The sequence below is a fragment of the Porites lutea genome, chromosome 12 (assembly GCF_958299795.1).
Source record: "Porites lutea chromosome 12, jaPorLute2.1, whole genome shotgun sequence".
Taxonomy (NCBI): Eukaryota; Metazoa; Cnidaria; class Anthozoa; order Scleractinia; family Poritidae; genus Porites; species Porites lutea.
The window spans coordinates 12,658,223-12,674,970 of NC_133212.1; the positions used below are offsets into that span (position 1 = coordinate 12,658,223).

Sequence of the window (16,748 nt, forward strand, 5' to 3'; positions counted from 1 at the left end):
TAAGCTCTCACTAGACATAATGTACATAGTACTAACTACAGCTGTATTTGCAAATATGTTTTGACTTTTTATGACCTATATAACTGAATTATCAACTGCATTTTTCTATTTTTTCTCCCAAATTCAGTCTGATTCTGAACTAGACACCAGTACTGACTTGAATGCAGAAGTTTTCTCATCTTTGCCACGTAGTTTCAAGTTCAACCGGTCAAGGTTCTCAGATGAATTTGCGGATGGAAGAGCAAAGAGGAGGGAGAGCTTTGGTTTTCCATCAACAAGACTTGATGAGTCATCAAATTTACTACGCATGAGGGCAAATCCATCATTGGGAAGCTCTGAACCTAACCTCTCTGGAAGCTGTGTAAGTAATAATTTGTCATAAAAAAATTAACAGAATTAATCTCATTACACTTGTTCATAATTTTGTCTAGTGGACAGAAGTTAATGGGAAACAGTCAACTCTCTTTATAACGTATACTCAGGGTGCAAAGAAAGTAAGTTTTACAGCTTGCCATTCGGGCAAGCTGTAGCTAGCATGTACTAGCCCGAAAAATATTTGATGAGCAGGATTGATTATAGTTCTTCTGTTATTTGAATTCCTAAAAAAATATCACTTGCCCAATGGGCAAGTTAAAAACAGAATTCACTAGCCCGATAGCAAAATCCACTAGCCCCGGGCTATTGGACACTTCTTTCTTTGCACGCTGGATACTGCTTTGATAGGCACTGTGTCCATGTTAGAAAGTTGTCTGCCTTAATAGAGAGTCTACGAAAATGAGCGATGAATGGCAGGAATTAACTCCAAGTGACTGTATTCTATAGATGTTCCTTTTAAATAGCAGTAAAAGAGTGTCAGTGGTATTTCACTTGTAGTAAGTTACAACAAAAGTGTTAAAGGCAAACAAGAGGGAAAACAACAGCAGTAAACAAAAAAGAATGCCAAGAGAAAAATCGAAAGGAAAGGAATAAAAAACATAAGGAGTATTAGGAAGTTGCTTGTGTAACAGGCTTTTATGGTGTTACAAAGAAATAAGACCAAAGGGAAAATTAAACATTATGCTGTTACAAGGTAATAAGACAAAACGAAAATATGCTTATCTTAATATAAGTTCCTGTGTAAACAGGCTATTATGCTGTGACCAAGTGATAAGGCAACAATAAGTGCATCTTGTGGAATTGTGCTCCTTTTCAACCTATTCCTTGCTTCTTCTTATTACTGTTCTTCTTTGTCCTTTTTTACAGGTGCTAAAATTATTTTTTCTTCTTATTTTAGAATGACATAAGCCGGAGACCAAGGTACGTTACCAAGACAATATTCATGTAATACTCATGCACATGCACAGGCGCCTATTCTTCAGTGTGGTTGGTTACAATATTATCTTAACGTTTAAAAAGCATAATTTTACAGATCAGCTAGTCTCTTGAATCTGCACCTCATAGACACTCGGAGGCAGATTTAAACTTGATACCTTTTGTTAAAAAAACTTCATTGTCTAATTGCTGTTGTTTTAGACAGTTATGTTTTAAAATGAATATTCAGGAATTTTTATCCATCATTCGATCTTAACTATTGTTTACATGATATTTTCGATGTCTGTTATCCTGAGGGCTTGTACATGTTATTGTTCAGTCAATGAAAGGAATGCAGCCTTTCCAATTTTTTGGGAAGCAATATTCTTTTCAATGTTGAATGAAAATCTTCTCAATCTTCATAGTTTGGAGATCCTCATTGCCTTCCAAAGCTGACACTGTGTAATGCATCTTCCAGAAGTGTGTCACACTTAGCAACATAGTCATGTATCAAAATCCGAGGGGGGCTTTAATTAGAGAGTTCATTTAGCATTTTTTAGGCCTCCACGAGAATTTTACACAGCATTGATTCAAAACGGCGGGCAAGAAGGTCTAACATGGGTGTATTGTCAAAAAACAGTTGATTTTGAGAAGAATAGATGGTTTTCACGGTGATGTTGTCAAATTGTAAAGTCAAAATAGCAAGGTATTCAAATTCTTATTTATACTAGGTTGAATATAAAAAAAAAAAAAATCTTTGTATAAGTTTCCAGTCCCATAGGATGTTTCATTGCGATAATACAGCAATTTGAATTTCCAGGTTTTCACAGTATGTGACACCAAAATAGGAATGCTGTCTCATTGAAAAAAAGTCTATCCTCTTGATTTTCAGGAGTATAACCATTTCAAGTATTAGAAGATATGTTTATGCGCATTTATGCTAGTTGTCGAGTGAAAAGAAAGAGCCTTTATAGAAAAAGGGAACTACAGATGTTTTTGTTGATTTCTGGCAGCAATATTGGTGGACCAAAATGGTACACCAATATGGCATCTCTCTAAAAAGCTCTACAAAAGAGTGAGAAATATTTTGGCAAATAACTCAGAAACTGTGGGCCACAAAGACCTGAGATTTGGACAATGGTTTATATATTAGTCATTTACAACATTTCATTTTCTTGGCTTCTTCCACTGGACGGTTTCCAATTATTTTATTGTGCTGTGTTTACTGCATGACAGTGAAAACAATCTATATAACCTTTTTTTACAGTGAAAAAGCATTGATTATCTTGTGATCAATTTACCTTGACTTACGGGAACCCCCTTTTTGAGGGAATGAATGATAATTTCTTCATGAAATTTGGCAAATACACCAAGAGCATATTAATGAAGATATCTGTGTTTGACCAAAGGCCGTAGAGCTGAGTTATTAATGTCAAAAAGTGGATCAAATTACAAAATAACACATTGTGCCCCAGAAGGTAGATTATATGGAGCTGAGTTGTGGTTGGACACAGGATTTTTCTATTTTATGTCTTTATTTGTGTTGCATTCCTTTTTTAACAATAACTCCTAAGGATTCTTCTGAAATTTTTAGTTTTCTCTTTTTGTGCCACCCTAGGGGGGAATTAAATTTACACCTCTTTGGGTGACATAGTATGGTTTAGTTTAATATATTTTAGTTCCTCAAGAACCAAGGACTGCTGTCAATGTACTGATATAATGAAATTATCCATAAAACAACTATTAAAAATGATGCAAAAATGTGCAAAATCTGCTGGTGCAGATATCTTAAATTTAAGAGCATTTGAAATATTATAGATAACTGCTAATAAGGTGACATAACATGCTTTGAAATTGTACTTACTACTGATTGAGTATTATTTTTATTCCATGCTACTTTTTTTTTTCAACAATGAATTTGACTAGTAAATTCTAAATGCTAAAATGAGCACAGTAGGCTTTTGTGAGCCACTGTGAAGTTTGTTAATTCGCCATTTGGAAGTGATACACATTATACTCCAACAGCACAAGATCACATTGATTTGAAAGGTTCTGCTTATATGGCAGCGCACTGTCATAAAACTTATTAATTAACATCTGTGTGAATTTTACATTGAAAATTTACAAAAATATATTTCCTCTTTTTCGTATATTAATCTAATCCGTTTTGCATTCAAAGAACATTCAAACCAAACATTCAAAATTTGAAGCATGCACAGGCCTTCTTGTTTATTGTCAATACCTACATATAATGTAGACAAGAAGTTTCTTTAATGTTGGCTGCTGCATTTAGTTTGTGGTATAAGAGGATTTATCCTAAGTCTACAGGTACACCTTTAGGCTGACACATTGCATGATCAGAGATTAGTTTCCAAGCTATAGCAGTGATATTCTAATTAATTTCTGTTGTTATTGAAACTAAGTTTGTGGCTCTGTTTTTTGGTCAGTAACAGTTCTTTTTTTTGTGTAATTTTGTGTCACTTTCTTTTAACCTGTTATCAAAAAATTAATTTCTTTGACTATACAATGTATGCAAAAACAGAGCAAATAGAAATTCAAACAAGGTAAAAATTGAGGCATGCTATCTGTATTTGCAGCTTATCTGATTATAATATTATTTTTGTGTTTCTTAAATGCTACTTTATGTGGAACAAAGTAATCCTTAAACTTGTGATTTAGTTGGTTTGTACTATTATAATCTGTCTGGTGATGTGTTCATATTTACGTTCAAGTGAAGTCCAAAGGTATTGTGTGCATGTACATGTATTAGGCATACATATGTATATGTTAGTAAAGTTAAGAATTGAGGTAGTCAATATGTTATGTCATATATTAATCTGTGCCCGCATATTCCTCGTAATTCAATTTCTCTTTTGATTGTGAAATGAAACACCGATACTTTTTTTAGTAATAATAACAGGTTTTGAATGTTACTATTATAACATGTACGTTGTAGGTTGTAGATTTCACTTTCATTGTTTCTTTGGTTAAAACATTTTTATATAATTAAGAAATCAAAAATAAACTGTATTATTTACTCTTGTAGCAGAAATTTTTGTGTTAGTACATTTTTGTGTCAAGTATATTTTTTTGTGAACTGTACTTTTTTACCTTGAAAAATACTTTTTATCTTTTCAAGTTTTCTTAAGTGGTATAGTTTTTCCTAAGACTTTATCAGCAATCTTGGAAAGTGTCATTTTTTATTATGTAAATCTGAATTTGAAAGAACCCTGATGCTAATAGGATACTTGTATGTGCCAAAAGGAAAACTTACAGAGACACATTATTTGACAGGGCAGTCTTTCAGTGGTTATGGTATCACTGTAGGGTAGTTACTGAGAAAAGAAAAATTTGTGACACATACACATTTTCTATGCAGTGTTTTTGTATGTTCTCAATGATTTGTAACTTGTTCTTGCATCAGCTTGATGGAACGCTTCTTGTCAAGGTTTGTGACAGTACATGTAGGTTATTTGTCTGGTGTTTATGGCATTAATTTAAGAAACTATTACAGGAAAATTATTGCAAAGGATAATTCCATTTTACCATAAATTGTAGCTAAATGCAGTGTTACATTTATGTATATACATGTACTTGTAGTTATATATTTTACCTTCAAGTCAGTGTACGATAATTATAATGTAAGAAGCTGATTTTGAATGCAAAAAAGAATCCTTATGTAGGTAATAAAGATAATTGACTTAGGTCCAGTATAATGTATCTCATTGTTTACAATTTTTTCTATTGAGTCTAATTCATTGATTTGTAGTTTTGAATATGAAAGTGTAAGTTAAATGCAGCTGCAGTATTGTGGTGATAATTAAAAGTGTTTCAGTCTGAGGACTGTAAGCTGAGATTAACCTTGTTGTAGAAATATACTTTTATTTCTATTACTACATGGAAAACTGAAATCCACAGTTCACGATGAACAGTAATATTATTAGTGATGCTGGTAAAGTAACCTTAACTGAACTGAACCATGTTTGTGAATTTCATCTTAGGGTTGAAATTGCAATTTACCTTATTTGGTTATGAGACTGTGAGCCTTTGATTCTACAAAAGTTATGTAAAGCAATTCACTAACTGCTTCTGTAACGAGTACAGTTTTTACAAAGCAATGTCTTGAATATGTGACAGGACAAAATTAAATTCAGGTCAAATTTTTACCTAGGTTGGTTCCCAATTTCCTTTGTCTCCTAGCCCTAATTTTTCATTAATTAGGGCTGAGACAAAGAAAATTGAGAGTCAACCTTGGTTTAAAAATTTTGACCTGTAACATGTACATGTCTGTAAAATATATAGTGGACTCATTTCATATTTAACACATATGATAGTTAATACAGTATGCAGTTTGTGAATATTAGAGTAGATATAAGTGTAGTTCTTTTAAAGCTACAAGTGAATATATTTTAGAAGCATGAAATACATAAGTATACCAGTGTTAAAACTCTTAATAGAATCCTTGGGATGCAGAAAACATGTTGTTAACTGTTGGTAAAAGTGCTTATGAGAATGATATCAAAAACTGGCAAAAAGGATCATGGGCGATAGGTGATGCCTACATGTATATGAGCTACTAACACTTGCATTGTACTGAATAATCTCAGACAATTCTGGGAGGACTATGCCATACAAAATCATTGTTTGTTTTATGCCATTTCTTATGCAATCATGTTAACACAGATTGTGTACATGTTTTGCACTGTTGACAGAGGATAAACAGCAGGGTTTTTTTCCTTTTTGTTGGCCATTTATAAATTGAATTATGGGGGCTGGGAAACAAAAGAAAAGACTGAACTATACTCCCTGGATGTCTCCGCGTCATTAAAAGAACTGCTTACAGGAGTGTGTTAAAGTGGGGTTTGTAGAATGAAATGGTATTAATTTTCCCCTTAAGGCGACTAGTGAATCTGGTAACATTCTTCTCATTGTGCAAGCGGCCACAATGATGAGGGTTGATTGAAGATTCATTTGAGATTCCAACAGAGCCAATTAGCCTCTATATTGGAAAATACCAATTAATGTTGACCCATTGATGGCCATGCCAGCCAAAACTGGCCATACAAGACTACACTGCTTTGAAACATTGCAACTTTCTCAATCGCATGAATATTGCCTTAACTGTCAGTTGCGAGCATTGAGTAGAGAGTCCTTCAAATTGGGATATCCAATAAATGCAAAAAAAGTCATTGCTTTTTGGAATATTACCATTTGAATTTGGACAAGAACAAAAGTGACCATTTTTAACGTCATGGAAAAACGACAAAAATCAGGTTTGTTGCCTTCAGGTTTTTTTGTACAAAAGTCATCATTGCAAAACCAAAAGTCAACATTCCCATTAAAATTCAGTCCTTCAGTCCTTTTTTTGTTCTTATTCATTTCCTGGGCTGAGGTACAGCCTTTTGTTCTAGTGTATCCCGGCCTTGCTTTGATTTCAACATCATGACTGCATTGCCTGCTAGGAAATAGCCAGAATTATTTCCACAGTTACTCCGACCTACCATGGAAATTTCGCACCTGTTGTTATTTTCAGTAGTCACAATTCCAAAATATACTATGTTGAGTCCGAAAGGTACTTGATTTCAGAGTGGCCATTTTGCCAGTTCCACAGGCAACAAGCCAAATTTGCAAACAAACAACATAACTTTTACTTGCGTCTTCAAGAAAGTGGACTGTTAGCTACCGTCACGCTTAATGGTGCTCACCAGGCAGCCACTAAAGATGGTAAATGGCTGTAAAGTTACCAATAATCGCATACTGAGGGAGTAAAAATGACTCGAAGTAATTGTCTGAAATTCAGGCTAACACAAACCCAACTTCAGCTGTTATTATATCTCAACAAAGCAAAATGGCTACGTCAGAATGTCCTTGCCAGAAAACTTGAGCCTTCAGGGTGTTAGAACAGCACCACTTTCCATGGTAACCCCCAAAATGGAGTCACAAAATCCTATGGATTGTTTGTATGTAGAACATCACTTGAAAACATAAAAAGTCTCTGGCATCAGTGGGTTAAGGTGTTAACATAACTGTACTGTAACATCCTTAACTATTAGCACACTAAAGGATTTAAACAGATTATTGGTAGATTTTGACAAATACCCAATTTGTAGATTTCATGTCATTGTTATTCTGTTGCTATGGGAGAGGTAATGTTGACAAAAAATACTCTAAAATAAAGTTTGATGTTAGATGTGTTTTTTCAGTTTGTGGCTTTTTCGTACATGCACTACAGCGTAAGTTGCAGAGCATCAAACATGAAGGGTTGAGACCTTGAAAAATGGGTGCAAGCCTCCTTAAATCCTTAGCATTACAAGTCTAAAAGCCATGAACACTTCAAGAGAACAGAACATGTACATTAACTATTTTGTAACTGACATCTTAACTTATGTTTCACTTGCTACAAAGTGGAGTATCAAAAATGTACACATGCATGTATATTTTGAAGATTTGGAAATTAAATGGGAATAATAATATTGTTATTTAGCCTTTGCTTCTAACTCTCTGTTAATTATGTGTAATTGCAATTTTAGAAGTTTGTAATAACTGCAGCTGATGTTTTGAGCTTACTGGCCAAATTTATTAATCTCAAGTAAACAGGCTGCATTCTCCCTATGTAAACGGTTAACATGCAATCTGCTTGCACAATAGTTATCATTTAAATAAACTGTACATAACTGACTAAACTACTATGCGATGGGATAATTTGATAACTAGAATTCTCTAATTTGCTAACCATAAAAGAGGCAAAGTCCAACACTTTCACAAGCATATAATTATTTGTGCTTATGTGCGACTGTTCAGCACTTCTTATCCAGACTTGCTGCTTAGGCCAATCATAATAACTAGAACATATTATGACCAAATTACACTGTAGTTTTATAGCCAGTACCTTTAGAAAATGTATGCCTTTGTAAAAGCAATAAACTTGAAGAAGTTAGTTGTCAGAATTTAAGGCTGTTTACCAGTAACACTACAGTTTAGTTTTTATATGCATATATTTGTAAGCACTTGATTATTAACTAGTGGTTCTTTTTTATTTTGAATGATCAGCTCTTTTAATGCTGGATCAAGAAAAGCAGGAAGAAGTTATACCACAACAAGTTCCATGCCGTCGTCAAACTCTGGCAGACCTTATTCACCATTTTCCCATCAATTTCAAGGTGCACAAGTACTATCTGTGATTTATTTATTTACATTGAAAGGTCCTTCAATGTAACACTACTAACTTTTGTGGTCATCTAAAGATTTCCCACCTGTGAACTCAAATGTTTGATATTTGGTGTCACTGTGTTGTTTTGTGGCAGGTACTGAAAGTCCAGTTGGCAGTCCGGGCTTTAACACTTCAAATATTAATGCTGCTGCTGCTGCTGTTGGAGCGCATTTCAGCTTTTCAACTGTTAGAAAGTAAGTTTTATTGCCTATCAGGGGTGATATGCACAATAAGTCAGAAAATTATAATAATGATGAGTAGGGTGGGATGTGATTGTCTGGGTGAGTGTAGTCCTGACAGTGACTGATGTTTGAATAACCTGCACTGTAGTCCTCTTTAGAGTCAAAGTGAGTTGCATGACATCAGAAAGGGGCTGTTGATGGTCCTAAACTCTGGTTATTGACCTTAGGTTGGTCTATTATTGGTCGTCTCTCAGTTAAGCCATGATGTTTTTGGCTACGGAGACTCCAAATGTCATGGTGCTCTTTGATCTGACTTTTGTCAAAGTTTAATAGACGCTTGTTTATTTTTAAAATATTTTAAGTCATACTGCATTCTTTTTTACACTTTTCTAGGGCTAAAAAGGTACTAAGTTTTATAAAATAACTCCAAAGACAAGTTTCTTATGGAAGCCCAAGAAAATAAATTTCAAATTTCACAGGAATTGACAAGACACAGGTAAAATACATACATACATACACACATTTGAAGCTTTTGCAGTTTGTTTTCTTGGGCTCCCTTAAGAACCTTTTCTTTGAAGTTATTTCATATAACTTATCACATTTATAGCCCTCGAAAAGTGTGAAAAAGAATGCAGTATGATTGGCCTTATTCTGCTACTAGGTTCATGTCCTCTGAAAATTAAAATTACTCAATTTCCCAATGGATCCCATCTTAATACTTTTCTTTTTAACTCTCTGGAAGCCAAAACAAAAACAAATTATTACAGTTACTTGATACAAAAAGCAAATTTTTTCTTGGCACTATCACTTTTAATTGACTGTTCTTCAAAAGCATTGTCATCAGAATACATGTATAATAACAGGAGTGCTGCATTAAATCCAAATTAACAACATGATATTTGGGTCCAAAATAAAATGTATGAATGCATTGTTAATGCAAACCTTTTTTCCCTAATCAGAGCTGATGCTGGCGGACGGCGGTGGTCAGTGGCATCGCTAACGTCATCTTCTGGATATGGAACACACACACCCTGTTCATCTTCTTATTCTGTGAGTTTTGCGTGTTTTTGTTCTTTTATGTTGGCTAAAAAACAGAATTCTGCCTTGCTTACTTTTCTGGTAAGGGTTGATTTCCAGTGTCGCAAATAATAATAATTTTTATATGCGTAAAATTTAAATTCGTAAATAAATTAGTGGCAATGCATGGAAGGTTGCTCATAAGCGTAAAAGCTGAACCTCGCTCTACCTCTCGTTTAAGTTCAGCACTTTTTGTCTTGCCTCTAGTTTATTTATGTGATTAAAATTTACATGTGTTAACGTGCATAGCCAAAAATGCATCTGTGGAAATCAGCCTTAAAGGAACAGTATCCCGTTACTGCGCATGCACCAAACTTTGATTTTTGGACAGGATGTCGCGAAATCAAAAGATGCGTGGAGAGTAAGAGAACCTTGAAAAATCCGTTTGCATCGCGCTTGGCTGAGTTGGATACTCCACTAAACCTTCTCAGGGTTACAGATCAATCATATATTGTCCCCGCTGAGTTTCGATTTGGGCGAAATTGGGATTTTTTGGCGTTTCTTTTATTGCCGCTCCCGAAGGACCACGAGATGGGAAACGCTTTGATGCCGATTGAAAGCTTTTTTCTTCTGCCAGCTTCCATACAAGCTCAGATAATTGTGAAAGGAATACGCAGAAATGAAACAGCAACAATAGAGACTGTAAGAAAGAAACCTTTGAGACATGGATGTGACTGAGGAGATCTAGCTTGTGGAATTAAGCTTCGTGTAGCGGAATGTTTTGCAACGACGCGTTAGTAAACTTTTAAATGAACCTCCCTACGGCCGACAAAATCAAACAAACAGACGCTACATGCCTAGTGCAATGAAATCATGATATAATTTTTGACTAACCTTTGCGATAATTCATCGCGTTGAGATTGCATTTTTATTTATATCTTTCAAACGTTTGAGGCTAGAACGCGAGCAAATCAGGCAAATATTACTGGACGTGAATCAGTTGACCTCTGACGCGAGTTTCACATTAGAAAAGGGGTTTTTAAAGGGAGCAGAACGAGATTTTCGGGTCGCGAGGCGGCCCTGCTAGCGACAAAATCGCGATGAGTCTTCCTGCTGCTAGCCAAATTTTAAATAAGACGAAAAACCAGGGCCGTAGCCAGGAAGAAACTACAACCGAGGCGAACACACGGTCCGTTGTACGAAATCAGCCGTATGAAATCTTCTAATATTATCAGTCTGATAAAAAAAATAAAAATCGACAGTATTTGGTAAAATTTTACCGAGGCGAGTGCCTCGGTTCGCCTCATACTGGCTACGGCGGTGAAAACTTCTTCGAAAGTCTAAAATTTTACTTGAGAATGTAAACAACAAATCTCTGTCGGCGGTGCGGTCCGGAAGGAAATCTTGTCGAGTCAATATGACAGTTCTATTGTCTTTTGAAGAAAAAACAGATGACGCTCGCGCGTGCGCACAATCGGGACACTGTCCCTTTAAGGTAAATTACACCTGCCTAGTTGATGTGTGGTCTGGCTGAGTTTAAAGTTAAACCAGATCCAGTAATGTGGTAATATAAAAATGTTTCTCATTTTTGTATCATTTGTTCAATTATAAAATAATTTTCTAGAAAACCACAGTAGGTATAGTTCTATTACTAATTGAAATTAATTCGTTACTGTTTTTTTTTCTTTTTATTCAGTCCCTAGCGTCATCACAAGAAAAACTTCACCAGGTGTTGTCTTTGCTCTTTGGTTTATACTCTCCCTTAACTTGTTGTACCAGTTAGTTATGGCTGCTATATAAATAAACAAGTACATGTCTACCACTAAAATTCAGTCACTGCAGTTTCTATGTGTCAAATATCTTTTATGATTGTGTTCTGTGTTTTTGATACTATAGTCAACTGTTAACTTTATCATTGGTTATTTGTTGTTATACTTCTTTTCCTGAATACAGTTGCAGTTCAACTTGCCCTATAGTGAGGATCAATATAACTATGGAGCACATTTTAGGTAAAAGCAAATTAACACTGTTGACTGAAATCCTGGTAACTTGAGCCTTAAAAGGAAATATGCGTTGCACTCAGATTTCTGATTTCTGTATGTTTTTTATGATTATCATTTCGTATTATTTTGTCGCAGGTATATGGTCATGTTAAAACAAAATCCTGCCTGACTAACTAGAATTCCTAAACAAAACTAGTGAAATGTTCTGCCATTTTGCAGTCACTACCAAAGCAACTCAACCCCGTCCCCAGGTCCTCTTGGTTAACGGTCCAATAATCTCTAGAGCAATTTTGCGGCACGATTGACATCATTTTTCACATATCGCAAAATTCTTTCAAATTTGGTCGACAATATCTGGTTATGATGAATTATGCATGGCATTTTAGCCATTCAGAAAAGAAGAAATATTTTGAATGAATAATTAAGCAAGCAGTGGTGCTCTATTATCACTACATTAGCTCTTAGTTATGCCTAACATTCGCTTTTTGGGGGGCTGATGTTGATTCTGATTCATAGAGCACATAATTGCGTAACAAGTTTGCAGAAATAAAATGTGTAATCCACTCATTGATTGTATTGTGCAGATCAAAGCTGTTTTATTATAAACAAAGTGATTTAAATTCAACATTGGTTTGTATTTGTTTTAGTGCTGATAGTGATCAGGATGATGACACTGTAGGTGGGAGGTCACCAAAGCCCAGACAGAGGTCAAGAAGCCTTAGGTAATACCACAGATAGGTCAATTAAAAACAGCAACAAGATTAAACTTCCACAAAAATAAATTGCCTCAAAGTATCCCACTGAAGGCAAGATCGGGTCAAAATACTGCAATATATCAAAAACTCAAGGAAGGGGGGGGGCTACCCTACCCTCCCCCCCTCGGCTGTACCACGGTGGAGGTATGACTTTGGGTGTAAATCTGAGGGTTAACACACCCTACTCATATGTATACACCTATTTCAATTAAGGCTGCTCCTGTGAACCATGTTTCATAGCCTGCAGTGCACTATGGTAAACCATTTTGGAGCAGGAAGTTTAGTCTTGTTCACGTTCATTGAAATAATGGAGACCAATTGTGAAAAGGCATTAAAGAGAGCTTTCAAGTCAAATGGCTCCTAAAATTCTTAACCATGAGCAAGCTGAAAAATTCCATTTTTTAAAATCTCATAGTGAAAAATTAGAAGCCTCTTTTTTTAACAACATTAAATGAATAAGGTTTTACCACCTGACTAAGCTGCATTTTGTGCATGGCCCAGAATGCTGGTTATTTCAATAAAGCAAATCAACGCTATTCTTTTTCTTATTATGTTTTAAAAACATTGCCTCAAAAATAGATAAACACATAATGTTGTTCAACTTCAAAACGTAAGATAAAAATGCACATTAAAAATAATTCTCCATAGTTTAGCTAACTATGGCACTAATACCATATCTTTCAATCCATGTATGCAGTGATTTACATAAAAGCTATCAAATGCTCCTCAGGCCACCTTTATCATTTGTTCTTTATTTTCAAGTTTTGTTTCTTTTATTAAGTAGACACCCTGTGTATTTAACTGAATCATGAAGTGTAAATAAAATGACTCAGGGTTAGGGTGGGGGTGATGGGTGTCATCCAAGGGTGAAGCATTCAGACAAAGTTGTCAATGGGCTTTAAAGGCTTTATAGGAAGAAATACAGGTTACTTAGTTTCTTATTGTACATTTCTCATTAAAATGTCTCAACAGCCCAGGAAGATCTGCACTTATTCAAGAGGATGAATTACAGTTGTTAAATAACCTCTACAGAGAAAGATTTCCTAAAGTAAGATATTTGTCTCTAAAGTTGTCAGGTATACAGTGTAGTAGGCAAGATTGAATAAAATCCTTGGGAAAACATTTAAGTTAATTTATACTTTCAGAACCTTCTTGAGCCATTTATTTCAAGCAGAGTTCGGAAACATTGTTTAGCAACAAAATTAATCTTTTTGAACAAGATTTAGACTGGTATGAAATGGTGCAAATTGTACCTCAATTTTTGTTATATTTAACCACCTATGTTCTTGTATTTAGGCTGTTACACAGATGGAGGAGAATATAACTGTAAGTACAGTATGACAATTTTTCTCCAGATTAATTTAGCAGTGCTCTTGTATTCTCTCTTGTTATTTTTAGTCTTAGAAGCAGCTCATCACACATGTGCCAGTAATTCAGTTTTTCCCTTCATGAGCCTGTACAGATCAGCCTAACTATTTTAAAATTGGTTTTTATTGAGTTTCAGCATTCATCTTAGTGGAATAAAAAACTGGTTGTTTGTATATTATGGTTTGAAAATAAGTTAAATAAATAAATTATTATTACCCATAGTGAAGATGCTAAGGGAAAAATTAATATTGAAGAGGCTCTTACAGCCATGATGGTCCTCTAAGTAACGATATTATTTTGAATGGTCATTCATTTTCAAAATGTAAAAAACGAAAATGTCTGGGAAAGGGAAAAGATTATGAAAATTGAAGAGAATTAGAAATCAGTTTATTGAGTAATTTTACAGTATGGTGGTTCTTAGGAATTGATTCAAGAATACTCTGAAGAAGGTTCCCTTGGACATAACTGCTGTGATGGAGTTTTAAATTTTGTATGGAATCAGGTATGTATCTTTTGGAGGAATCAAAATAATGTGTTGGGCAACAATGAGGGTCTCTTTTGTTTTCATTTATGTAGTGATGGATATTTGCAGGAACCCATAATCCTGAGTGAACAATTCCCTTACATTCCAAACAGGAGTGACCTACAAATCATGTTCACATACTGGTCTATTTTAAGACACATTTCTGAGTACTTTTCTGCAAAAATGGAAGCTCTACCTGCTCTGCCACTGTGTTCATCTGAAGTATAAAATTTATTAACATGAAAAATGCAAACTATTTTTCATAAATTAAGATGTTCAAACTTCCATTTACCAGTCTGCTCTTTTTCCAACCAAATCTGCACCAAAATAGAATCTAAAAATATAGCAGTGAATCTGTAAAAGTGCTCTGGCACAAATTCACGTGAGTGGCTTGCTGTAGGTTACATGTACGTGCTCCTGATATTCCCTAAAGTCTTATGGTAAAATTTCTTGAGTGTTTCAAAAGCAAGTCAAGATGCTAACTTTTCTATGGTTCATAAATGGAAGAAATAGCCAATTAAACCCTTCAAGCCTGGTTTTCTCTGATTTCTTATTGACACCACTGGTCTTTTACTATCATAGTTGTCGTACCCTCTATACAAGCTGAGGTCAAAGTAATAATCTTGGACAGACTAAGACCAATTCTCTGTCCATGCAAATGAACCGGTTTTTGTGTAATTTTTTTTCTGTTGTATTCTTATAGCTGAATTTTTACAATTTACTTTCTCAGTAATGTTAATAATTAGTGAGAGTTTTTAGAGTTAATTGTTAAGAGAGTTTTTCATGGAAGGTCTACCTCAAAATTTTTGTTGGGTGTCTTATTTCATGATGTTGTGTGCTCTGTAAACATGTGTCTTGAAGTCTATTAGAAATTCATCAATTATAAAAGAAAAACAAAGTCAAAACCAAAAAAACGAAAAAAACAAGATAAAGCAAAATGGAGTACTTACTAATATTATTATTCTGTTATTTGTGTTCTTGTAGATACTGGAAGCAGGTCGTGATCTTCTCAAACAGTCTCAAGAGGGTGCTCTGACCAGTCTTTACTTCTATGACATGTCAACAAGACTTGAGAGACTGCTCTTTGAGGTAACACACCCTTTACATTAAGGGCTTATAGCAAATAACCTGAAAGGTATTTTCATTATTTTATATTATACTTGTTCGATTCGGTCTCCAAAACAACTTTTCTTCTTGATAGCAGTAGCAATAACTTAAATGCTCCGTCACGAAAAATCTTACAGACTCCAGACTACAATTTTCCTCCAAGAGTGAAAAGCACATGTTATTACATCCCATAATACTAACGCAATGAAATGTCTCGGATAGGATCATTACATTACAAGTCTAGCCCCTTGGAGGGTCAAGAAAATCTATCTACTGCATTAGGTTTGGGTGCGAACAATACTTGGACTACTATTTGACACCACAAAACAGCCTGACTGTATTGGACCAGGGTTGTTGTTTTGCTTACTACCTTCGTGCTTTTAGCCTAGTTAGAAGAGCACCTCTCTGCTGAATTTGAACCCTGGTGGAACCACACCACCTGCTAGGCTCTTTTAAAAAATCTGTATTAAGGTCATGCTGATTGTAAAGCTGATTATCGAGCTCGAGTTTCTCCCTGATTCCAAGGATATGAAAAGGTGTCGGCCATAACTTCTTCATCCTTTCTCACTACTTGGACAAAGGGGTGTAAGAACCCACTCTGCTGTTCATTAAAGTTAGGGTGTATTTATTTATTTATTTATATATTTATTTTATTGTTCTTTTTTGTTTATTTTATTTATTTATTTATTTATTTATTTATTTTATTTTATTTTTTTGGCAGGCTTATCAAAAAACAGACCTGGACATTTCTCCTGTGAAGAAGCTCGTACGAAAGTTGCTGATGATTATGTCCAGACCTGCAAGGCTCCTGGAGTGTCTGGTAAACGTACTATTTTACGGCAGTGATATTGTCCTATTTGTGTTCTTTCAATTCAGCTACCTGTGTTATTACTTCTCTAGTAAAATCGTTATTGAATTATTTGACAGGAATTTAGCCCTGAAGATTTTTACAACCAGTTGGAAGAAGAAAGTAAAGAACTAGAAAAAATCCCAGACAAGACAGATATCACACAATACGTCAAAGTAAAGCTTGGACTTGTACAAGCTGAAGAACCTACACCAGACTCAACAGAGGTGAGTTTACTTAACAACATTTTAGGTTTCATTTGAAGACCCCCAAGGTACATCCTGGATTGAATTTATAGCAACCACAGAAAATTTTTCCAGCATTAGTTAAAAAAAATGAGCACTTAAATTCTCCCAGACAATACCTTTGTTTTAGAAGATTATCTGATGATCTTTCATCGCACTGGCTTAAGTTAGGAGGCAGCGTGGCCAAGCTGTTAGAGTTCA

At 34.9% G+C, this 16,748-nt stretch overlaps 1 protein-coding gene across 1 annotated transcript in view; it reads left to right on the plus strand.

Annotated features, from left to right (window-relative positions):
- The window catches only part of LOC140922041 (microtubule-associated serine/threonine-protein kinase 3-like), a 31,422-nt gene that overhangs the window by 2,588 nt on the left and 12,086 nt on the right, over positions 1–16,748 (plus strand). Inside the window, exons 2-15 of the mRNA XM_073372071.1 lie at positions 128–361; positions 1,274–1,296; positions 8,341–8,450; positions 8,595–8,694; positions 9,642–9,732; positions 11,396–11,428; positions 11,653–11,708; positions 12,350–12,424; positions 13,430–13,505; positions 13,754–13,783; positions 14,247–14,327; positions 15,333–15,437; positions 16,177–16,275; positions 16,383–16,529. Of these exons, the coding sequence (XP_073228172.1) occupies positions 128–361; positions 1,274–1,296; positions 8,341–8,450; positions 8,595–8,694; positions 9,642–9,732; positions 11,396–11,428; positions 11,653–11,708; positions 12,350–12,424; positions 13,430–13,505; positions 13,754–13,783; positions 14,247–14,327; positions 15,333–15,437; positions 16,177–16,275; positions 16,383–16,529 (1,260 nt within the window). The remainder of the gene's footprint in view (positions 1–127; positions 362–1,273; positions 1,297–8,340; positions 8,451–8,594; positions 8,695–9,641; positions 9,733–11,395; positions 11,429–11,652; positions 11,709–12,349; positions 12,425–13,429; positions 13,506–13,753; positions 13,784–14,246; positions 14,328–15,332; positions 15,438–16,176; positions 16,276–16,382; positions 16,530–16,748) is intronic.